The sequence below is a fragment of the Capricornis sumatraensis genome, chromosome 2 (assembly GCF_032405125.1).
Source record: "Capricornis sumatraensis isolate serow.1 chromosome 2, serow.2, whole genome shotgun sequence".
Lineage (NCBI taxonomy): Eukaryota > Metazoa > Chordata > Mammalia > Artiodactyla > Bovidae > Capricornis > Capricornis sumatraensis.
In genome coordinates this window covers 74,272,201-74,298,004 of record NC_091070.1, presented here as the reverse complement: position 1 = coordinate 74,298,004, position 25,804 = coordinate 74,272,201, and the positions used below count along the sequence as shown (strand labels likewise).

General features: G+C 37.8%; 1 protein-coding gene across 3 annotated transcripts in view; it reads left to right on the top strand.

Moving 5' to 3' along the window:
- SLC12A6 (solute carrier family 12 member 6) overlaps nt 1-25,804 on the top strand; it is an 86,332-nt gene that overhangs the window by 42,638 nt on the left and 17,890 nt on the right. For 2 of the 3 annotated variants that reach the window (XM_068965580.1, XM_068965583.1), the window contains exons 2-7: nt 6,763-6,807; nt 20,555-20,649; nt 22,125-22,256; nt 22,946-23,092; nt 24,450-24,504; nt 25,010-25,140. In XM_068965580.1, the coding sequence (XP_068821681.1) occupies nt 6,763-6,807; nt 20,555-20,649; nt 22,125-22,256; nt 22,946-23,092; nt 24,450-24,504; nt 25,010-25,140 (605 nt within the window). The remainder of the gene's footprint in view (nt 1-6,762; nt 6,808-20,554; nt 20,650-22,124; nt 22,257-22,945; nt 23,093-24,449; nt 24,505-25,009; nt 25,141-25,804) is intronic. The other variant, XM_068965582.1, reaches the window with a different exon arrangement.

Genomic DNA, 25,804 nt, shown 5'->3' with positions numbered 1-25,804 from the left:
ACCATTTGGAGTAATATTTAGGTCAACTCCCAGTATTAGGCAAACCCGGGTTGGGTGTGCCCTCATTAGTGACACAGGCAGAAAAAATGTTGAATGGGAGAGTTCAGATACAGAACAATACAAAGGTGCCCAGACATATCTCAGAGCGTTGTTGAACACAATTTGGATTACATGCCCAGAAACACCCTTCAACTTAAAAACCCATTTACCAATTGTGATTTTTTTTTTTTTTACAGGAATAGCTAGTTTCATTCTGATGGGGTCATGAACTTGTTTACTCCTAGATTTGCCCTTATTTCAGCTTTTACATATATTAATGAAGCATTTATTTGCAGGTCTTTGGGAGTTGGTCTTCATATTACCAAATAAGTATCAAGTAAAGATTGCCCTATGTTCCTTTAATTGTAATACATGAAAAATCTTGTAAAGAACTACACAGTAGACTTATTTTTACTCATCTTAAATACAGTCGTCCATTAGAATCCAGGTGGGATTGGTTCCAGGACCCTCCCCACTACCCTTGGAACACCAGAATGCTCAGATGCTCAGATCCTTTATATAAAATGGTGTAGTGTAGTTGGCCCTCCAAATCTGTAGGTTCCACCCCGCTTCCACCCCCATCTCTCAGAAATAGAGAACTGACTGTGTAGGAGAATGTTTAAGGGAGAAGTTTTGGCTTAACTAGAAAATGCATGTAATCATGTATGCACATCTCAGAAGGCAAGAAAATATACAGTAAAGAAACTGGTAATTCTTTTAAAGAAAAAATCATTTATATACCTATTCCGTCTGAGTTATCTGAGATTTTTTTTTTTTCCATAGATACATGCACTGGCAATTCCAGATAACTTGTTTTAGGCTACTGTATTTTAGAACAAGAAAATTAGAATTACAGAGTATTAAGAATAGGTTCTCAAAATGTCATGACTATATCTCCACCCTTTTTTTTTTTTGTCATAGTGTGGTGTGTTTGGTCATTCATTAACCCAAGCATTCATCTTGTCAGTTATAGATGTTAAAATCCAAGGTTCTCAGCTTTGTTCTGTCCCAGCACAGCTGATGGATAAAGGCATTCCTATTAGTGACAGTATCTGGGAATCAGAATCTTCAGAAGGATTGTTGGTATAGTTTTAGGAAGAAAATAGATGATGCTAATAACTTTTCTGCAACTTTTCCTTTAGAATCACTGGAGTATATCTAGATGATGACCAAGGCTTTTCTGGTTCTGAAATCATATGATTCTTTCTCTACTCTTCCTTTCATGTTACTTATATACCTGTTTTTCTGTAATGATAGTGAAAGGTGGTTGCCATGAGCTGTGTACTACAATGGGATTTGTGACTTCCAGAGGAGAGGCTTTTGATCTGGGGCCAGAGACCAGGCTTGACCACTTGGAGCTTTTTGTGTAACAGAATTTTATTCAAGTATAAAAGAGATAGGGAAAGCTTCTGACATAGACATCAGGAGAACGCAGGAAGAATGCACCTTGCTAATTTTTAGCAAGGCATTTTATTTCTGTTATAAAGCTGCTAATCAGATAAGAGAGACACCTCACGGCTGAGGGAGTTTCACCAGGCCCCTCTCCCACAATGGGCTTCCCTAGTGGCTCAGTTGGTAAAGAATCTGCCTGCAATGCAGGAGGCCTGGGTTTGATTCCTGGGTTGGGAAAATCCCCTGGAGAAGGAAATGGCAACCCACTCCAGTGTTCTTGCCTGGAGAATTCCCTGGACAGAGGCGCCTGGTGGGCTATAGTCCATGGGGTCGCAAAGGGTTGGACATGACTGTGCAACTAACTTTTACTTTCTTTCCCACAGTATGCATTTTTGAGATAGAATGGACAAGGTGTGTCATCCCCAGCCATAAAACAATTGACTTGAATACTTGTTTGTTGCGCTATTATCAGCCCAAGGTTAGAGAGAAGCAAAAAGTTAGTCTTAGGCGGACATTCAGAAAACTAAGATCATGGTATCTGGTCCCATCCCTTCATGGCAAATAGATGGGGAAACAGTGGAAACAATGAGAGACTTTATTTTAGGGGGCTCCAAAATCAGTGCAGATGATGACTGCAGCCATGAAATTAAAAGACACTTGCTCCTTGGAAGAAAAGTTATGACCAACCTATAGACAGCATATCAAAAAGCAAAGATATAACTTTGCCAGCAAAGGTCCGTCTAGTCATAGCTATGGTTTTTCCAATAGTCATGTATGGATGTGAGAGTTGGACTATAAAGGAAGCTGAGCACCAAAGAATTGATGCATTTGAACTGTGGTGTTGGAGAAGACTCTTGAGAGTCTGTTGGACTGCAAGGAGATCAAACCAGTCCATCCTAAAGGAGATCAGTCCTGGGTGTTCATTGGAAGGACTGATGTTGAAGCTGAACCTCCCAATACTTTGGCCACCTGATGTGAAGAGCTGACTCATAGGAAAAGACCCTGATGCTGGGAAAGATTGAAGGCAGGAGGAAAAAGGGATGACAGAGGATGAGATAGTTGGATGGCATCACTGACTCAATGGACATGAGTTTGAACAAGCTCTGGGAGTTGGTGATGGACAGGGAGGCCTGGCATACTGCAGTCCATGGGGTCGCAAAGAGTTGGACATGACTGAGCAACTGAACTGAACTGAGGCAGAACCATTTTGAAGAAAGGCAGAACCCAAAGCAAATACATAGTTTCATTAACATAGCTTAAGAAAAACATTTCCATAAGAAAAATGCATTGGTTAGCTCAAGGTCTGAGAAAAGTTCATGCAGAACCAGATGTCTACAACACTGAATTAAAATAAACTTTTAAATTTGTGTAGAGAAGGAAAAAGTAAGTCTGCCACTTGCAGTTTATTTCCTCCTGCCACTTGGGGACCCCTGGCCTTCCTACCTGTTGCCCTCTTATCCGGTGTGTGTGTGTATGTGTGTGTGTACACACCTCTGGCCTTCCTACCTGTTACCCTCTTATCTGGTGTGTGTGTGTGTGTGTGTGTGTATGTACACACCTCTGGCCTTCCTACCTGTTACCCTCTTATCTGGTGTGTGTGTGTGTGTACACACACCTCTGGCCTTCCTACCTGTTATCCTCTTATCTGGTGTGTGTGTGTGTGTGTGTGTGTGTGTATGTACACACCTCTGGCCTTCCTACCTGTTACCCTCTTATCCGGTGTGTGTGTGTGTATACACACCTCTGGCCCTCCTACCTGTTACCCTCTCATCCTGTGTGCGTATGTGTGAGAGAGAGAGAGAGCTATTGTGATATGTTAATATGCTGTAGAACTGTTAGTCCTACTTTTGTCTTATGTACAGAAACAACCTATATTCTTTATTTAGATAGGAAATAAAATGGTTTAAATTAAAAACAAATAAAAACTGAGATAATTTTCTAGCATGTTGGGGAAAATATCTTTTAAAAATTTGAAATTTCTCTTAAAATTGTGGAAGAAAATCTTCTCAAACTATATTATTAAATGCTCACATAGCATTTAAAACTTTAGTTCTAGGAATCAGATTTCTATCTTATGTCTTCGTTGATTATATTATGTAGAGTATACTCTAATATATACTGTATACATCAGAAATCAGAATTTGTATAGTTTCTGATTGGTTCTGTCTGTCCAGGCTGCTTAGTGTTAGATTTAATTATGTATACATTTATATTTAGAAACACCATGAAAAATATTTGAATTTTGTTTAAAATAGTAATTCTTAATATTTTTTGTATCTTGGACCTCTTTGGCAGTCTTAAACCTGTTTAAACCTAACAGGCACTCTAATAACTACCATAATTTCAAAGTAGTGTGGAACCTAAAAGATATTATGAGGTATATACAACTGCAATGTGATATGAAAATATCAGTTATTGTTGACAAAATCACAGGTAATTTTTTTTTTAATGTAGTTTGTTGCCTACATCATATTTGGGAAAAATACTCGACTTCAATTAGAGGTTAGTGAAAATGAAGATGTAATTTTTTCTCCATTGTTCATAGACCCCTCCCTGGTCTAAAACTATTTTTTTAATATTATTTTTTGTTTTTTAATTTTTACAGGGTATTGTTGGTTTCTGCCATACAGCAACACAAATCAGCCATAATTATACATTCCCCAAACACATTCAAGAAATCCAGATGTAATTCTCTATATCTCAAGAGATGTACTCTTTGAGGAAACTAGAGCTCAGAGTCTTTTCCTTATTGAGCTTTTAACGCTTTGCAAGCCTTTGAAATAAACAAGTTGTTAATTGGCAATTGTCAGTATCTCTTGGATTAAGAACTTTTATTGTCACTAATTTTATCACAGAATACTGAAGAAATAGATATTTATAAAAGCCAATTTAGTCATTTTATCTTAAAGTCAAGTCAGAACATATCTGCTGGTAGTAATGAACGCTTTACTTCTGTCTTGACTTGCAGCTGCTGTGGCCACGTATTCTTTGATCGTTAAAGAGACAGTGTAATTCATGTCATAGGTCCTGAATCATTCTTCTACTTTATGGGACTAATATTGATTGACTAAATTTGTGTGATTATTTTTTAGTTTACTTTTTATTATAGAAAAATATATACAACATCAAATTTGCCATTGTACCATTTTAACCATTTTTAGTGCAGTGACGTTAAATACATTCACAGTGTTGTGCAGCCGTTACCAGTGTTTCCGAAATTTCTCACCACCCCAAACAGAAACCATGTCTTCTCAGAATTCTCTGACTGTCCAGGGTTTAGAACTCCATGCTTTCAACTGCTGTGGGTGGGCCTGGGTTTGATCCCTGGTTGGGGAACTAATAAGATCCCACAAGCTGCACTGCATGGCCAAAAAAACTTTTTTTAAAAAGAAACTCTGGGACTTTCCTGGGGGTCCAGTGGTTAAGACTCACGCTTCCACTGCAGGGGACACAGGTTTGATCCCTGGTCGCCCAGTCAGGGAAGTTCCACATGCTGTGCTGTGTTGTCAGAAAGAAAAGAAACCGTATTCTGACTTAAATGAGGAGGTAAACTGAGGCAAGCTAGAAAAGATGAGTTTATTCAGTGACAGCAGAAGAGTTGCAATTTGGGACAAGCAAACTGTAGTAAGCTATACATGAGTCTGGTCAAAGTTTAGGAAAGGTTGTATTTATGGGCAGGGAATGTAAAGAGGGGAGAGTTCAGTTTGAGTCAGTTAAAATCAAAAACAAACAGAGGCCAGCCTTGAAAACTTCCTGAGCAGACAGAATTAGTCTAGTCACACAAACAACACTCTGTTCAGCCCACTTTGTGATAGTAACCCAGTTTGGATCATCTCTTGTTCATGCCTCTGGCAAAACTTACCAGGGTTGAAATGAGGCCTCTGATCAACCCCCCATCATCTGAGAAAATTTTGTTTCTGTAAGTCAGGCATTTTGGGGAAATCAGCCTCTTAGTCTTTAAGTTTTGTCTTCCTGAGGGCACATGGATGAGTCTTGCCATTTTATATGTTCCAGTTCTATTTTAGATTGAAATTCTTTAATGACTTATTAAATAATAACATCCTACTCCCAACTCCACCTCCAGTCCCCAGCCCTTGCTAACCTCTAACCTATTTTCTGTCTTTGTAAATTTGCCAATTTGCCCTTTCTAGATATTTCATATAAATGGAATCATGCAATATTTGTTCTTCTGCTTCTGGCTTTTTCCCCTTAGTGTAATGTTTTCAGAGTATATGCACGTGTGTCAGAACTTGATTCCTTTTTATGGCTGAATAATATCCCAGTGTATATAAATACAAATCTTCTTTGACATACAGTAGGGTTACATCCCAATAAACCATTCCTAAATTAAAAATCCTGTAACTCGGAGTGCATTTACTATACCTACCTACCAAACATTATAATTTAGCCTAATCTATCCCTGGTGGCTCAGATGGTAAAGCATCTGTCTACAATGTGGGAGACCCAGGTTCGATCCCTGGGTTTGGAAGATCTCCTGGCGAAGGAAATGGCACTCCACTCCAGTACCATTGCCTGGAAAATCCCATGGACAGAGGAGCCTGGTAGGCTACAGTCCATGGGGTCGCAAAGAGTCGGACACGACTGAGCGACTTCATTCATTCATTCATTTGTCTTAAGCTCAGAACACTTCTGCCCACAGATTGGGCAAAATCATCTAACACAAAGCCTCTTTTGTAACAGTGTGCTGAATATCTCATGTAATATACTGAATACTGTACTAAAAGTAGAGGACAGATTGTCTGGGTACAGAATTGTTATGGTTGTTTATCCTATTGATTACATGTCTGACTGGGAGTTGCTGCATGTTCCCCTGCCCAGCATCACAAGAGAATATTGTACTGCATATCACTAGCCTAGGAAAAGATCAAAATTTGAAATATGGTTTCTACTGAATGCATATTGCTTTTGCACCATCATGAAATCAAAAAATCTTTGTCAAGCCATTGTAAGTCAAGGACCCTCTGTACCACATTTTGTTTACCCATTCATGTTTGGAGGTAACTTGCATTATTTCCACCCTTGGCTGTTGTGGATGGCGCTGCTATTATCATTGTTCTACAAGTACCTGAGTCCCTGTTTGCAGTTCGTTTGTGTATGTACCATGAGTCACATGGCAAATCTGTTTAACTTTTTGAGGAAGCTGTGGGATTATTTTTTATAATAGTCATATTTTTATTATCCTTTCATTAATGTTTCTTGAGCATTTTTTTTTTTTGCTTATTTCCTTGGTTGACTTTTGTTGCTGATTTTTAAGAAATTATTTGTTTTGTTCATTCATTTTTCTTTTCTTTTCAATTGTTTGTTTTTCAGACCCGAGTCAGAACTCCATCACAGGGGAACACAGCCAGCTGTTAGGTACAGTATTTCTGTGGGGACTCACTCTCTCTAAAGTCATCCTTTTCCTGCTTATACTAAGAGATATTATTCCCTTCTCTAATTCTATTTTCTGTACCCCTTTTCCACTTTTCACTCCTCAGCTTCTTTTCCTGCTGTTTCTATTCCCAACTTGGTAAGTTTTAGGAATCTATTCTGTAGTTGATTGTTAAGACTCAATATGGTTACATTTAAAAGTAATTTTACATGGTCTGTGGTTTTAAAAAAGGTCTGTAAGAGTTAGAGCTTCTTTTTTCTAAGATAATTTTGAAAAGAAGATACAATATTCTGTAATATCTTGTGATCACCTTTGTTTTAATTCTCAAAAATACCTCATGAACAGCACAGCCTTCATTCAGCAAGCCAAAGAAACTGATGTTCAGATTCCTTATCTGTGAAATAAGTTATGGAAATAAATTGATTTCTTTTAGGTATCACTTACTTAAATTGCAGTAAACCTGTAATTTGATAAGAAATTACATCTTAAAACTGATGAATTTTTCAAATATAAAAACATACTCTGGAATGAAAGGAATTAAAATAATATAAAAAGTACATATATGTGTGTGTATATATATATATATATAAAATGCAGAGAGAGGTCCTGTAAAGTAGCCCACCTCACCTCTGCTCCCCCAAGGTAAACTTGCTCTAGATACTTTATTGTGAATTCTTATAGAAGTTTTTAATTACATATTTTCTTTTGCTTTTTAATTTATCATTTATCTATTTTGGCCTCATGGTGTATGAAGTCTTAGTTCCCTGACCAGGGATCAAACCTGGGCCCCCTGCATGAGAAGCAGGGAGTCCTAACCTCTGGACTGCCAGGGAAGTCTCAGTTAAACATTACATTAAATACTTTTGTTGTTGTTGTTCAGTCGTGTCCGACTCTTTGTGACCCCAGGGACTGCAGCATGCCAGGCTTCCCTGTCCTTTGCCACCTCCCGGAACCTGCTCAAACTCATGTCCATTGAGTCGGTGATGCCATCGAACCACCTCGTCCTCTGTCATCCCCTTCTTTTCCTATGACTATATCTTTTCCTTTTTCTTTCAGTGGAGTTACACTGTACAGATACACTGTATAGATCTGTGTAGATGTAGCTATACAGATGTATACTCATCTCTTTGTATACTTAAATATACTGCCAACGAGAGTGCACGTATATATGTACAAGATGTTCATTGCAACATAGCAGTAAACACCTGGAAATAACTTAAATACTCATAAATAAAATTGTAGTATGCACATAAATAAAATACTTTACTGCTACAAACAGAGAGACTCTGAGGCAGATCTTTATGTACTAACATGTCCAAGATAAAATATTAAGTGAAAAACAGGAAATCACAGAACGGTCCATACAGTGTAACTCCGCTGATAGAAAAAGGAAAAAAGATAGTCATAGTATTTAATATAAAAATGTGTAATTGATACTTCCCTGGCAGTCCAATGGTTAGGACTCTCTGCTTCTAATGCAGGGAGTATGGGTTTGATCCCTGGTCAGATAACAGTGGCTCAAAAGGTATATATATTTTCAAGAAGATACATCAACTTAAACCCACCAATAAAGAGTATGGACACATACTAAGCTCCCTATCATCAAAAGTAGGTGTTATCAATATTGACATTTTTTCTTTAGTAGGTAAAGTGGCACCTCTAGTTTTTATTTGTACCTCTTTAATTATGAGTGAATTAAGTCCTTTTAAATATATACTTTAAATAAATAAAGTATAAAAAGTACTTTCAAATATGTAGCCTTGTGGTATTAGGGCTATCACTATTCTCTTTTTTATACTTTTATATTATTTTATTTAAACTGTTCAAAATCAGTCTTCTTAGTATAGAAATTTCACATTTGAACCAGGAATGATTAAGATCTCATAGAAGATTTTGGTAGATGATGAAGAGTACAGTTCCCCCTAAACTGTTAAATTGCTCTGTCTCTGATACCTGCCTGACATGTAGGGACGCTTGAAGAGTGGTTCATCATCTGAGCAGGAACACACATGTATAAGGGAGGTAGAGGAGGGCTTGGCTAATGAAACGAACAGTCAGGAGAGCCGGTACCATTCCAGTGCTACTGAGATGGGTTTTGTTTCCAAGTAGGCACTTTGTAGTAAGAGACAGTGGATAAATTAATTATAGGTGAAAAGAAATAGTATGTGATCATAAAGAGTTCCCTCAGTATTATCTAAAACCCCTAGGATTTGCAAAGAGGCTGCTCCAGACATTAATCTCATTTGGCAACCTACAGTTGCGTTCACTTTTAAATAAACCTAGGAATTTATCCAGTTTAGGTTATGTTCATCCTTCTACCCTGGGTTCTCTCTCCTAGGTTCATTAGGTCAGATTATGTTCTCCTTTCTTCTCATGCTATTGATAACGGTCTTCCTCTGTCTCCTGTTCTAAGTATGTTTAGCTACAACCTCAAAATCTGCCCTGGTTTATTTTTATTTATTTATTTATTGGCTGTGCCAGTGGGTTGTGAAATCCCAACGAGGAGTTGAACCTGCACCTTCAGCAGTGAAAGAGCAGAGTTCTAAGCACTGGACCTTCAGGGTATTCCCCTTACTGGTTTATTTTTTTAATTTTGGAGTTGCAAAAGAGTGAAAGATAATTTATTGTTATATCTTCTAATCATCTTATGATTCCTCAGAAAAGGCATTGGTAGCTTGAATTAAAATGTTGCCAGATTCTATAAAAAATCTCACTTAGGATATTTTGGCCCAGTAGGTGAAAAACTGCTTCAGTTGCCTTGCCTGCTGAATGGAGTTTATAATAGGATCTTTCAGATCTTCTAAATGCTTTCCTTTCAACAGGGTAAAGTTATTTTAATGTATCTGCTGTTTCCACTGACTCATCAGATCTCTTGCAAAACACAGGGTCAGGCTGAGGAGATGTACAGAAGGGTGAGACTGCAGTTGTGATAAAGGATTAAGCTGTATGCTTACAATTCATGAATTTTTATGTGTGTGTTATTTTCCATTTAAAACATTTTAGAAAGCAAGCAAGCAAATGCACAGTGGGCCCTGGCGTTTTTACAGCTTTTATCAAACATTCAAGGCAAAGTAATTTCTCTTCTACAGTTTCTCTCAAGAAACAGAAAAGCAAGTAGACACTTCTCTGCTCAGTTTGAGACTAGCGTAACCTTGGTACCAAAACTTAACAATGACAATGTGAGAACAGTATAGACCAATTTTACTTATGAACACAGATACAAATATCCTAAATGAATATTAGCAGTCTGAATCAGGCAATATACACTTGACCCTTACAATTTGGGTTTGAACTGCACTGGTCCTCTTAAACATGGATATTTTTCAATAGTAAATACTACGGTACTGCCTAGGTTGTGGCTGGTTAAATCTGCAAATGTGGAGGAGGAACCTCAGATACAGAGTCAACTATAGTTATACTTTGAGTAACCCCCAGCATTATTCAGGGGTTACCTGTATTTTTTAAAATTACTAAAAACAATTACAAAAATTACTTTCTGGTAAAGATACATGGTTGGTTTATCATTAAAAATCAATTTATATAATATATTAAACATATTGAAGGAAAAACATAAAATCAACTTAATAGATTTCAGGAAAAAGATTTTATTGGAAACATATTCAGTATTTAAATTCATGAGCTCATAAAAAACTGGTCACCATTGGAGTAGTCTAGTAAATCAATTCATTATTCTGAGAATTGGTCGAAAAGAAAAAAATGAAGTATTTATCTTGCTTTTAACTATACCAATGGGTAACCAAATAGTAAATTACAGGGATTGTCTGTTTATAAAAGTATTTCAGCTAATAATTAATTAATTTTCCTTAATAAATAAAGGAAAATAACAGAATATCACTATTTTTGTAGCCTCTCATGAATTAATGAATCTAGGCATTCATGATCAACATTTGCTAGTATCTGAAAAAGAAAGCAATTAGATGACCCGTACCTCCAGATGGATGATCAAAATATCCCTATGAGGGATCTTTTCCTCCCTCCCCCATAAAAATTCTGAATGTGGTTAAGCATTTAGACCCAATTACCAATATATAGGAAATAGAAGAAAACAGAGCAACATGTTAAACAACATCACATGGATGCTTATAAAATCCAGATCATCAGAAACTTGACTGAACACATAACATAGGTTCTTCAGTAAGTGAACTGCAAACGAAAAGAGAGAAAGCCAATAGACTTAAGAGATAAGCAGCCAGTCATAACGTGTGCCTCTTATTTGGCTGTTGATTCAGACTTTCTTCTTGGAGTAGGAGATGGCCACCCACTCCAGTATTCGTGCCTGGAAAATTCCATGGGCAGAGAAGCCTGGTGGGGTACAGTTCATGGGATCACAAAGAGTTGGACACAAATGAGCGCGCACACATACATCAAACTAAAAATCAAAAACATAATTTATAACATTTCAGACAACCTTTTGTGTTGACTTGGTCACATAGTTCAGACCCAAACCTGGGCCAAGAGATATTAAGTATACTTATTGCTCTTGTTCTGCCTTGCTCAGACCAACAAAGGCCATTAGACAAGCTTAGGAGTCTAAGGGAGGAATCTGAGGTTTATCTTACATCTAAGTTGAAGTGTAAGTGGTAATTGAACAAAAAATAGCAACATTATAGAAATAATAGCACCACAACAATAAAATGCTTATAAAGAGCAAGAATTTGGCATATTCTTTCTGCTTACAAAAAAGTATGCCATAACAAATGGAAATCTGACATTTTCAGTAGAGCCAGTGGCACTCCTATCAGTTTTCATTTGAATGTTCAATGAAACACCAGTAAGTTTTTCAATAATATCAGCTTTCTATGGTTGGTAAAATCAGAATTAAGAAACGTAATGGTAATCTGATGGGCTGTTTACTTCAAAGCATTCAGTTCAGTTCAGTTCAGTTCAGTCGTTCAGTCTGTCCGACCCTTTGCAACCCCATGAATCGCAGCACGCTAGGCCTCCCTGTCCATCACCAACTCCCAGAGTTCACTCAGACTCACGTCCATCGAGTCAGTGATGCCATCCAGCCATCTCATCCTCTGTCGTCCCTTTCTCCTCCTGCCCCCAATCCCTCCCACCATCAGTCTTTTTCAATGAGTCAGCTCTTTTCATGAGGTGGCCAAAGTACTGGAGTTTCAGCTTTAGCATCATTCCTTCCAAAGAAATCCCAAGGCTGATCTCCTTCAGAATGGATTGGTTGGATCTCCTTGCAGTCCAAGGGACTCTCAAGAGTCTTCTCCAACACCACAGTTCAAAAGCATCAATTCTTCGGCACTCAGCCTTCTTCACAGTCCGACTCTCACATCCATATATGACCACAGGAAAAACCATAGCCTTGACTAGACGGACCTTAGTTGGCAAAGTAATGTCTCTGCTTTTGAATATGCTGTCTAGGTTGGTCATAACTTTCCTTCCAAGGAGTAAGCGTCTTTTAATTTCATGGCTGCAGTCACCATCTGCAGTGATTTTGGAGCCCCCCAAAATAAAGTCTGACACTGTTTCCACTGTTTCCCCATCTATTTCCCATGAAGTGATGGGACCAGATGCCATGATCTTCATTTTCTGAATGTTGAGCTTTAAGCCAACTTTTTCACTCTCCTCTTTCACTTTCATCAAGAGGCTTTTTAGTTCCTCTTCACTTTCTGCCATAAGGGTGGTGTCATCTGCATATCTGAGGTTAGTGATATTTCTCCCGGCAATCTTGATTCCAGCTTGTGCTTCTTCCAGACCAGCGTTTTTCATGATGTACTCTGCATAGACGTTAAATAAGCAGGGTGACAATATATAGCCTTGACGTACTCCTTTTCCTATTTGAAACCAGTCTGTTGTTCCGTATCCAGTTCTAACTGTTGCTTCCTGACCTGCATACAGATTTCTCAAGAGGCAGGTCAGGTGGCCTGGTATTCCCATCTCTTTCAGAATTTTCCACAGTTTCTTGTGATCCACACAGTCAAAGGCTTTGGCATAGTCAATAAAGCAGAAATAGATGTTTTTCTGGAACTCTCTTGCTTTTTCCATGATCCAGCGGATGTTGGCAATTTGATCTCTGGTTCCTCTGCCTTTTCTAAAACCATGAACATTAGGAAGTTCACGGTTCACATATTGTTGAAGCCTGGCTTGGAGAATTTTGAGCATTACTTTACTAGTATGTGACATGAGTGCAGTTGTACGGTAGTTTGAGCATTCTTTGGCATTGCCTTTCTTTGGGATTGGAATGAAAACTGACCTTTTCCAGTCCTGTGGCCACTGCTGAGTTTTCCAAATTTGCAGGCAGATTGAGTGCAGCACTTTCACAGCATCATTTTTCAGGATTTGAAATAGCTCAATAGGAATTCCATCACCTCCACTAGCTTTGTTCGTAGTGATGCTTTCTAAGGCCCACTTGACTTCACATTCCAGGATGTCTGGCTCTAGATGAGTGATCACACCATCGTGATTATCTGGGTCTTGAAGATCTTTTTTGTACAGTTCTTCTGTGTATTCTTGCCACCTCTTCTTAATATCTTCTGCTTCTGTTAGGTCCATACCATTTCTGTCCTTTATCGACCCCATCTTTCCATGAAATGTTCCTTTGGTATCTCTGATTTTCTTGAAGAGATCTCTAGTCTTTCCCATTCTGTTGCTTTCCTCTATTTCTTTGCATTGATCACTGAAGAAGGCTTTCTTATCTCTTCTTGCTATTCTCTGGAACTCTGCATTCAGATGCTTATATTTTTCCTTTTCTCCTTTGCTTTTCGCCTCTCTTCTTTTCACAGCTATTTGTAAGGCCTCCCCAGACAGGCATTTTGCTTTTTTTCATTTCTTTTCCATCGGGATGGTCTTGATCCCTGTCTCCTGCACAATGTCATGAACCTCATTCCATAGTTCATCAGGCACTCTATCAGAGCTAGGCCCTTAAACCTATTTCTCACTTCCACTGTATAAGTATAAGGGATTTGATTTAGGTCATACCTGAATGACCAGATCATGAACTCCTGATTACCAAATTCAGACTTAAATTGAAGAAAGTAGGGAAAACCACTAGACCATTCAGGTATGACCTTCAAAGCATTACTGAGGCCAGTCTCACTAGGTATCCTCCAAAGGCATCTTAGGATTCTGCATAATTCTAAAGAAGTCCTAGGATGGATATGAGTTTGTTTTTTTAGTTCTTGGCAGAGTAAAGGTTATTTGCTATTCAGAAACTAGAATTTCCATTCCACTTGGGATTTCCTGGAGTCATAGTAGTGACCCAGATTTCTGAAGGTTGTACATCAGAAAGCAGCATGATTTCCAAGATATTCAGACCAAGAATTGATCCACGCCCTTCAGTATAACCACTTTTGATTTTATACCTGGTTGAACCACGCCTTTCAGTTAACCACGTATGATGAGAGCTTTGCTCCTTGCCCAGAAAGCCCTGACATTTCATAATTGACCAGGAGCCCTACTGGACACTCCCACCACCACAAGTTGACCCTGGGTAAGACAATTTGGAAGGCATCATTGGTCTCATAAATGCAGGCAAAGTCTCTGGAGACATTCTTCCCTCCAACCACGCAAAACAAAATTAAGCAAGCGAATAGAAATTGAGTCAGAAACTTCCAGAACCAGAGTGTCTGAAAGATAGGATAGTTGCACCTGAAACTTGAAACTAAAGAGGCCTCAAACAGAGGTGCCAGGGCTGCAGCCCAGGAAGCCAGAGCTGTTAGGAGATGGCTTAGACCAGCGAGCAGCGGGGCAGGGGAGTTCTGAAGTCAGATTTTTATAGCAACAATATTATAGGGCTGCTGAATAATAGGGAAGTAGTATGCTAAGGCTGGAACTCCTTTCCTCCTGTTGTAACTTTCAAAAGGAATGAAATGGTGTTGAGTCTGGAATATAACACTGTTAAATGTCTAAATTATTTAATAGAGGATGCAGCTAGGAACATGAGACTGTTTAAAGAGAAGGTAAACAAACAGTTGTTGATATTTTTTAAAATGAAGGGGTTAAACAGATTAGAAACAGGCAAAAGACAGTTGTGAACAAAAAGAAAACCACATGTGGACATACCTTAATAAAGCTGCAGAACATCTAAGAAGAGATCTTGAAAGGAGCAGAGAGAAGAAACAGATCATCAGAATAACAACAGGATGATAAACTTCTCAGATAACAAATAATGTCTTAAAGTGTTTGGGAAAAATTTATTATCCTAGAATTGTGCTTAGCAAGACACTTGGGGTTAAGGGCAAAATATAATTGTAGATAAGTAAAAGCCAACAACATTTTTTACCACAACACTTGCTCTAAACTATTTGTTTTCAACTAGGGACAATTCTGTCCCCAAAGGATATTTGGAAATGTTTGGAGATATTTTTGATTGGAGGTGCTACTGGCATCTAGTGACTAGAGGCCAAGGATGCTCTTAAACATTCTAAAATGTGCTGGACAATATCCTACAACAAATAATTATACTGTCTGAAATTTCACAGTGCCGAGTTTGAGAAACCCTTCTCTAAAGGAATTCTAAAGAATATACCACAAGTAAAAGGAAAATGATCCCCGAAGACTAGTATTCTGAAATGCAACAAAGAATATTGAACAAATGAATGGTAAATGTAGACCTTCACCCAAGTCAGTGTTGTCAATATGAAATAATTTTAGTGTCTTATTTGTGTAGTGAAAAAAACTCCTAGAAATGTTGGACAGTAGTAATATGTAAGTCAGGAGGTGAGAGTTGGAACTGAAAGGAATAGAAATAATAGTGTGAAAACTCCAGGCTAGGAGACAGAAAAAATGGAATAAGGGAAAGTAAACCAAAAAAATCCAGAGAGAAGATGAGAATGAATCATAGAAAAAGAAAACAAAAGAGAAATAAAAAGATGGTACAATTCAGTCCGAATATATCAGCTGCTAAAGTTGATGGACCTAACTTGACAATTAAAAAGACAGATTGTCAGATTTTTAAAAACACAGGTACATGCTCTTTACAGGATACCTACCTACAGCATAAGAACCCAGGAAAAATGAAAAGTTGAAAACCAGAAAAGGACATTTAACCAAAAGACAACTGGTATAGTTATCATTATCTTTTTCCTTCTATTGTCTTAGGATTTATTCTCTTTCCTTTCTGGCTTCTTAAAATAGGTATTTAGGTCATATAATTTTTATTCTTTTTACTTTCCTTATATAAAACTTTAAAACAATAACTTTACTTTGAAGTGATGCTTTTGCTCCATCAAACAAATTTCAATAGGTGGTGTTTTTGTTGTTACTCAGTTTTTAAGTAGATTAATCTTTGATCCTTGAATTGTTGGAAAATGTGTAGTTTTTAACTCTTAAATTTGCATGGTTTTTAAATTTGTCTGTTTATAATTAAATTCTAACTTCTTGTTATACACCAAGATCATGGCTTATATTTGATATGTTTGATGTTTGTACAGTCTTTAAGATCTAGTACATGATAAGTTTCCATATATAAAATTTCCATATATGTTTGATTAAAATGTATAATCTCTTATTTTGCATGCAGAACTCTACCTCCATTAAGGTCAGGGTCATTCATTGTGTTACTTGGATTTCTTTGCCTTTGCTATTCTGTCTGCTTCACCTATCAATTATTGAGGAAAAGTATGTTAAAAATCTCCCTGTGTGATGGTAGATTTATTAATTTCTTGATATAGTTCTGTTCATTTTTGCCTCAAATATTTTGAGGCATGGATGGATGGGTGGGTGGATATGGCTTCATTTTTCTTTAGCTGCACTTTGGCTTGCAGGATCTCAGTTCCCTGACCAGGGATTGAACCCAGTCCCACCGGTGAAAGCACCAAGTCCTGACCAGTAGGGAACTCCCTAGGCAACCTTTTAGATCGGCTCTGTTGACCCTTTCTTGCGGGTATTCATGCCCTTGTGTAATCATCTCTCCTTTGAGAGAGGGCTGGACTTTATGACTCCAAAACTTCTAATTATTAGAATATGACAGAAGTCACTTGCAAAGTGAGATGTGACATCTGTCTTGCTCCCCATCTCTGGCTCTTTGATGGCGTGCTTTGCAGGAACCCAGTTGCCATGCTGTAAGCCGCTCAGTGAAAAGTCCCACATGGCAAGGAAGTTAAGAAAGCCCCTTGGCCAACAGCCTGAAAAACAAAACGAAACTGAATCCTGCCAACTGTGTAAGTGAGGTTGGAAGAGAATCTTCCCCAGGCCTACCAGTGAGACCACGGTTCTGACAGGAGACTGTGGAGTAGAGTGCCCAGCTAAGCCATGTCCATATTCCTAGCACCCACTAACTGAGACGGTAAGCATGTGTTGTTTAAGCCTCTAAATTTGAGTCATTTGTTACACAGAAAGAAATAACTATAAACAATAGATGTATGTTTAAAATTTATATACTCCCTTGGTGAATTAGGCCTTGTGTGGTTACCCTCTCATTCCTAATAAAGTTCTCTCTTAAAGAAATATGTATCTGCTAACAATAAAACTGTACCAGCTTTATTTTGGTTAGCTTTTTCCTGATATATCTCTTTCCTTTACTTTTATCCTTTGTGTGTCCTTATTATGACTCTTGTAAACAGGAGACATATATGCCTGGATTTTGTTGTTTAATCCAGTGTGTCAGTCTTTATATTTTAACTTGTAAATTTCAATCCCTTACTTAAAAATATTCTGTCTACTCCCGTCCCCCAAATGAAGAAAATAACGTTAACATACTCTCACATCACTCTTTCCCAGCCCCAACCCCCGTCATACTGTTTTTAACTAGTATAGGTCAGTGGCAAAAAGGAGGGGACTTCTCAATAAGTGGACTTAGAAGAGCTATCCATTTGCTAAAGAACTACATGATCGGACTTCTTCCTGTCTTTGTAGCCACTCTATCCTAACTCTATTTTGGCCATGTTATAGATTCTGTTTATGAGTCCATTAAGATTATATCTGCTTTAGGATCTTTTACTTATTTATTTTTGCTTTAGGGTCTTTTAGAACTGCTATCCCCTCTACCTGAAATGCAGGTTTTTCCCGTCCATTCTGTGCCAAGAGTATGCTACAGCCAGTTAGCACATACCAGCTCATGAAAGCCAAGTGTATCTTCTCTTCCTGAAACCAAGTTCAGTGAAGTCACATTAGTATTTTAAAATTGGCCTATGTGAATATTTGGCAAATACTACAAATTACTATATAATTCTGGAGGACCTGCTTATCATCACTCTAATGATCTTATCAAGACTTGTCTGCCTTCCCATCCTGTCATAATCTATCCCAGCACATGTTTCATTTTCTTCTTTGAACTTACACTTTTTTAGAAGCTGTTTTCTGTCTTTTGCAGCTTCGGTATACGCACAGTGAAAGTAGTCTTCAGCTGCCTTGTCTACTGTTGCAGTGCCCAACATATAAGAACTCAGTATTTACTTACTGAATTAATTGAATAAATGAATTACTCAAAAGTGGTGATAATTTTTAGCTGTGTCATTCTCCACAATTTTCTGGAAGCATTAGAGGGAGGATAATAATTGCATTTCTTTTATGACTTTTTATTATGGGAATTTCCAGAGGTACAGAAAAGTTAAGTAGAATAGCATAATGAAACAACATGAACCCATCACCCAGCTTCAACAATGTTGCAAATTTTTCAGCCCCCACCAGATTTTTTCCCCAGAATCTTTTTGCCCTTTCTAAAGAAAATAACCGATTCATATTCATATTCCTCTGATTGTTTCCTGACATTTTGTTTGAGTCAGGATTCTAACAAGTTTTGTGCCTTGTGACTGATCTGGTATGTCATCTTAAGTCTCTTAATTTATGAGTTCACCTGTTTTAGTTTATGCCGTTTATTTGTTAGCAAAAAAGCAGATTATTTGTCATATGGAGTTGTCCACATTCTGAATTTTTTAAAAAATAATTTTATTTACTTTTGGCTGTGTGGGTCTTCCTGCTGTGGGGGCTTTTGCTCTAGTCGTGGGGCTACTCTTTACTGTGACGCACGGGCTTCTCATTGTAGTGGCTTCTCTTGCTATTGAACATGCACTCGAGGGCACACGGACTTCAGTAGCTGTAGCACATGGGTTCAGTGTTCTACATGTTCTGTGGCACGTGGGGCCCTCCTGGAGCAGGGATCAAACCTGTGTCTCCTGCATTGGCAAGTGGATTCTTTACCACTTGATTCACTAGGGAAGCCTCACATTCTGAGTTTGATGACTGCCTCTTTGCGGTGATGTTTAACATGCTCTTCCTTTGTTTTCTGTGAACTGATAGTTAGATTTAGAGGTTTGCTTATATTCAGCTTCCATTCATTCTTTGGTTAAGAATACATCAAAAATTGTACAGTGTATCTTTTATTGCATTACATTAGAGGATTGTGTTGTCCCACTTTTAGTGATGCTAAGTTTGATCAGTGGGTTATGTCTCAGGCTTTCACCTAATGCTTTTAGCAACCATTGATGATGACTGCTTATAACCATTATTTCATTAGGGGTTGGAAATTGGTGTTGTTTTTGTAATTATATCATTCCATCTGCGTTTATTAGCTACAATGTTTCTATGATGAAGAAATTTTCTCTCTTTGGTTACCTTGAACTATAATTGGTACAGGAAAGGTGGGATTAGGGCTAATCGCTTAATTCTTTACATTTATTATTTTTCAGACTTTCATATTTTTTCATAGCAACTCTGCGAAGGGGACTAGTTTTTTTTTTTTTTTAATGTACCATTTGGATATTTCAGGTAGTTGCATTTGAATTCATTGCATTATATATTTTTAGTGTTCACATTATCCCATTTTTAGCCAATGGGAACACCTTCAGATTGACTCTTCTGTCCTTTGACATGACTCAGTTATTTTGATAGCTTTCTGTTTCCCAAGCTCATCTTACATATATAAGGTTTTAGGACTTTAGATTAAAATCTTTAATTTTTATATTGATCTCTAGTTTCTCAATATTTAAAATCTTAGAGTTTGGGGAGGGCTTTATTTTTTTTTTTTTGGCCTCACCATGCTATATGTGGGATCTTAGTTCCCCAACTAGGAGTTGAACCCTGTGCCCCCTGCAGTGAAAGTATGGAGTCTTATTAACTACTGGGTTGCAAGGGAAGTCTCTAAAATCTTAGTTCTTAATGACATTTACACAGTTATTAAAATTTTCTCTTCTGCCAGACCTGTATAGCTGTGTAACTTTTACACTATAAAGAACCAAAGTTAAGAAAGCACTCAAACAACAGAATCTCTACTGTTTTAGGGAACCCAATCGCTCTCTCATTTTTCCTCAGAGTGGATTCACCAAATTCTTGTGGGATGCCTGTTTTCACATAAAAAGATATGTGGCAAACATTTGTACAAAAATGGTGTCATTTAGAAAAGGTCAGATAGCCCTGAAGGCCAAGGGTTTTTATTGCCATTATCAACAGGAACAGTGTGTAAAGTAGCCTTGTCCAGCACAGTGTTGTACACTGAGCAGGTACTCAATGACTTTTTATTTTTCATTCTGGCTTTGGATGACATTAAGAGTAGGGTCTCTCTAGGCTAGAATCTTAAAAGAACAGTGTTTCCAGTCTTCATATTGTTAAGAAAAGGAGTGACCCATGTTTACATTTTAGAGATTTGCTTTTGCTCCTTTTCAAGAGGAAGTCACATTCTCCAGGCAATGCTACCATGCTTGAGATGAAAATCTGAATATGAAAGTGAGTTTCATTATTACAGAGGCAACATGCAGTTCTTTGGTGCTGATGCCTCTTCAGTACCAATGAGAAACTAACGTGGTATACTTTTTTTTCCAGATGATGGACATAAGAAAGCACGAAATGCTTATCTTAACAATTCCAATTATGAAGAAGGAGATGAATATTTTGATAAGAATTTGGCACTCTTTGAGGTAATATTTGGGAGAAAACTAGGGCAGAGACTTCAGGAACAGAAATTTTAAGATTGTTGTCTTCCACCCCATGTAGTTTTAAAATAGTACAGGTTGGATAACTTGATAACTAACTGTTAAAATATAATACTCATTATTATAGTTTGACATTGTAGTTGATTTAATCTATATAATCTAATTATTGCTAGTTAATAACCATTGAATCAAATTTCTGTGAAATAAAGAGGAATGTTGACATCACAGACACAGGGAGAATCTTGCTGTCTAATTTAACTAGGATGTAAATGTTTATGTTGTAATAATCTATAAAATTTTTCAATTCTGTGTTTGGGATGAATGTTACTTACCTTAGAACTAGTAACCAAAAGAGTTTCTCTAGCAGCTCAGCAGTAAAGAATCTGCCTGCAGTGCAGGAGCTGCCGGAGATGTTAAGTTCTGTCCCCGGGTTGGGAAGATCCCCTTGAGGAGGGCATGGCAACCCACTCCAGTATTCTTGCCTGAAGAATCCCACGGAAAGAGGAGACTGGAGGACTACAGTCCATGGGGTCACAAAGAGTTGTACACCACTAAAGCGACTTAGCACAGCACTAACCAAAAAGCAGGGTAGGAAGCAGGCTGTTGGATTAAAAGGACCTGAATGTCTCACCTGACTAAGACAGCATGGACTTTGATGGAACCTGTGGCCTGATTGTTGAAAGGAGCCTGGTTTAGTCCAGCACTGCTTTGTCTTACTTTGGACAGTGATTCAAATGCCACTTTTCTCAGTGTTCCTGTTTTTTTTTAATAATATTTTCTCTTAGTTTCCTTCAAGAAAAGGTCTGAGGTGAATATTTGGTTCAGTCACTAAAGTTTTTCATTGACGTGTCCATGCTTGGTGCTGTAAATAATAACTATTAATATGAGCTGACTATTAGTAATACTGTTAATAGACTGTTAGCAGTACTGTGGTTAAAAATTATGTCATCGATGTTCTTTATGAGTTTTGCAATCTCATGTGTGTGCAGTCATGTCTGACTCTTTGCGGCCTCATGGACCGTAGCCTGCCAGGCTCCTCTGTCCATGGGATTTTCAAAGCAAGGATACTGGAGTGAGTTGCCATTTCCTCCTTCAGGGGGTCTTCCCGACCCAGAGATTGAATGAGCATCTCATGCATCTCCTGTGTTGGTAGGCGGATTCTTTACCACTAGCGCCATCTGGGAAGCCTTTTATGAGGTTACAGCTCTCTATAAGGAGCCAGGGTGGTTTTTTGTTTTCTGTCAGCTATTACAATCATAAAGCTTTTCATTTAAGAATTTCCTAAGAATTCATGTAGCTCTGATTATATCTTAAAACATGAGGGGAGAATAAAATCTCCGATAAATTTTTAAAAAATATTTGCCTGTGATTACCTTGCAGTTTCTGGTAGATGGATCGTTTTGATGTTTATTCCCAGTGTTCTTCATCATGTATTTCTTCCTTATTTTCTGGCTTTATAGGAAGAAATGGACACCAGACCAAAGGTGTCTTCTCTCCTTAGCCGCTTGGCCAATTATACTAATCTGACACAAGGAGCAAAGGAACATGAAGAGGCAGAGAACATCACTGAAGGGAAAAAGAAGCCCACCAAGGTGAGGCCTTAGAATAGTAAGGCAAGTTAAAAGAGCCCCATATAGAAGAGAGGGAAAAATGTCCTGGGCATCACTCTTTGCTCAAGAGCTATTGAACACTTATATGCCAGCCACGTGAGGGGTGAGTTCTGTAATGTGTAGCTGGGACATGAGCATTCCAGGGCAAGGGACTAGCACTTCAGAAGAAAAGTGTCCACACCCCTGAGAATGTGGAACAAAATTACAAGTTAGCTTTCTGGCTGTTCAGGAGTAAAGCAGCACTCAGATCTTTCTATCACCTCCATTTACCAACTACTATGAACGATTTACACCACGTTCTGAAGAAATTCCATCAAGTCATTATCCTTTTTTTTTTTTTTTTAAGAAAAAAATAATGCCCTTGACGAACAGAAACTTTTAAATTGTTGGAGATGCACCTAAAAGTTTGTGATAGGATTCCTATGTAAAAACATGTGGAGATCTCTGTAAAGTTAAAATATGTATCTCTAGGAATAATAAGTATAGTGATAGACATTTGTTAGATGGAGATTTTGTATGTGCCTATTTAAAGATACTGCTTAAACTTTTCATCTCTGTTTTGCAATTAAAATTATAGTTAGGGCACAAGTTTTTATATAAAAGTAAAGGGATGAATCAGCGCTTCTAGATGACTACATGATTTTTTCTTTTGTCAACATCTTTCTTTCCAGACTCCCCAAATGGGTACCTTCATGGGTGTCTACCTCCCATGTCTACAAAATATTTTTGGAGTGATCCTGTTTCTGCGCCTTACATGGGTGGTGGGCACAGCTGGAGTTCTGCAGGCCTTTGCAATTGTCCTTATCTGCTGCTGCTGTGTAAGTCCCAAGTTGACACCTGAACATCACCTGGAACACGCAAGCGCTCAAGAGTATCATGCTTTAACCTCTTAGGGAATAAAAGAAAGAATACATACTGGGAAAATACTCATGATCTCAACAGGAGAGATTATTTTGGTATTAAAATCTAAAGGATTTTCAGTTTAGTCAGTTACTCACTGCTTATATCTGTAATATATTGTACTGAAAATTACAAAGAAAGGCTTCCCTTGGAAGTAGAAGATATACCCCCTGACTTTAGAAGACACTTCTGAAGACAACACTTCAGAAGACAAACCATTTGAATTTGATAATGCTAGTGTTGTGGCAGAAAATGTGTTAGAAAATGAGATGTATTACTCCACTGCAGGACCAGTAAACAGCTGATTATTGTTTGGGGGTAAGAAGTATTTATTTTGAAGTGTCATCCCTTACCCCTTCTCCAGAAATTGGGGTGTTATTTCCAAGCCTTCTTTCCATTATACTGAGAACATTCTGGTCTTCCTTTAATTTAAATTCCTCTTATCTGTGTATCCCAGGTACATCTCTCAGTTTTGTTTAAATTGATAGATTATTATAAACATTTTTTATTATTAAGCTGACTGCTGACTCACTACTGTCACCATCACACACTCCCTGCACATTTTGCTCAACTGAGTACCATGCAGAGCAGGGTAAGTGGACATAGTCCATATCATTCATGACTCAGTTTTTTCTTTCAGTCTTGAAACTTGAGGGCCATAGTTGACTCCTTGATTGCTTGTCATATCTCATCAGGTGTCAAGGCCAATGAGGTCTCCCTCTGAAATCTCTTTTGTCCAACCCCTTCTTTATATTCCTACTTGCACCACTGCAGTCCTTACCTCTCACTGAACTACTGTATTAGCCTGCTAACAAGTCATTCTGCCTCCATCTGCTCCCTATCTGCAGTCCATTCTGTACTCTGCCACTATCAGGTAATGGTTTTAAAATACAGTTCTTGTGAACTCAGAAGTCTTCAGTGGTTCTCCTTACTGAATATTATTCTTGTTATTGTAGCCAGTGTTTAGTCAGTTTCCAATCTTTTCCAAGTTTTTAACTAGAAGATCAGGGTAGGATCAGTGGTTCTTAATAGCACCTAACCCACTGATTACCATGAAGGAGCATTTTAACGGAATACTCCAGATACCAGTAGTGTGACTAGTGCAGGGATGAAGCTCATCATCTCATTTCCGTACCATTGAGTATGAGGAACTCCCTCCATATGAGTATGTAGAGGTGAATATTTGAGAAGTGCTCTGAGACATGCAGATGGGGAAGTAATATGGAAATGTTGTCTTTGTATAGTAACAGCCTTCTCTTTTCTCTTTCTCTATAGACGATGTTGACTGCTATCTCCATGAGTGCCATTGCCACTAATGGAGTGGTGCCAGGTCAGTAGCTGAGACTGGATTTCATGGATGGTCACTGATTACTGTATGTTTATGCTATAAAGATAGAGGTGCAGACTTCCAAGGAATGTTATTTATTTAGTCTGTTGGCCACAGGCACTACTGTTTGACTTGAGAAACCATCTTTTTTAAAAAAATCTTTATTTTTTAAGCTAGAATATCTCATTTCTACTGCATTTTTAGCTTCTTTTAGTTAGAATTTATATTTTATTCAGCTATCTGTGGTAAATTTATATTTTATTCAGATGCCTGTGGTAAATATCATCTGATTTTTTCTTAATAATACTGACAAAATTGTGCTGCTTTATGTGGGATATTAGATGTGTAGTATGAAGGTTTCATCTTTTACTTCCTACTGGGAAATCTACTTTTTATCACATTCAGGGTTTTTAAAAGCCTGAAGCATTTATCCTTTTTTACAACTTGTTTACATTCCTGTTACTAGCATACTTTATTTATCTTGTTCACCTTCTGTTTTACCTTTTAGCTGGAGGCTCATACTTTATGATTTCCCGAGCACTGGGCCCAGAGTTTGGTGGAGCTGTTGGCCTCTGCTTTTATCTTGGTACCACATTTGCAGCAGCTATGTATATCCTTGGTGCCATTGAAATTTTTCTGGTGAGTAATGGCTTAATTGTGGTCTGTAGTATGGAAAAGATACAGACTTGGACTTATTTTGCTATTTGATAGCAAAGCTTTGAGAAATCATTTATAGGAATCAATCAAGTGACTGATTGCTGACCTGTTATTGACTGCCTACTGGGAGTATGAGTCAGAGAGGTTGAGGGTATCCTTTGGCTGCCCTCCCCTCTCCACTCCATCACCAGCACCCTGCCACCTCACCCAAAAAGGTAGTCTCAGAGGCAAGACATGCTAATGGGGAAAAAGTAAAATAAAGTTTATCTCTTTTGATGTTTTTATCCCAATGACATAAAATGTTTGTTTATTTATTTATTCACTAGGATATATTTTTTACTATTTAAAGTAACAAGAGTAGAAGTAGGACTCAAGATAATCTTTACCGTTACTTTGTATAACACTTTGGATAAGCTACTAATATATCCCTTGTTTTTCCATTTGGAAGTGTAAGTATTCACAATAGCATGTAGGCTAATCAATGATACCCTATTTTTGTAGGCATTTTAGATCGAAACAGGAATTAGGCTATGTCTCCAGTCACTTTCTGTCTCGGTTTTGCTTTCATTTGTGAAAGCAAATGCAAACAACAACAACCCTTTGGTTACTTTGAATGACGTCCTTCTCTCCTTTTTTGGCTTAACAG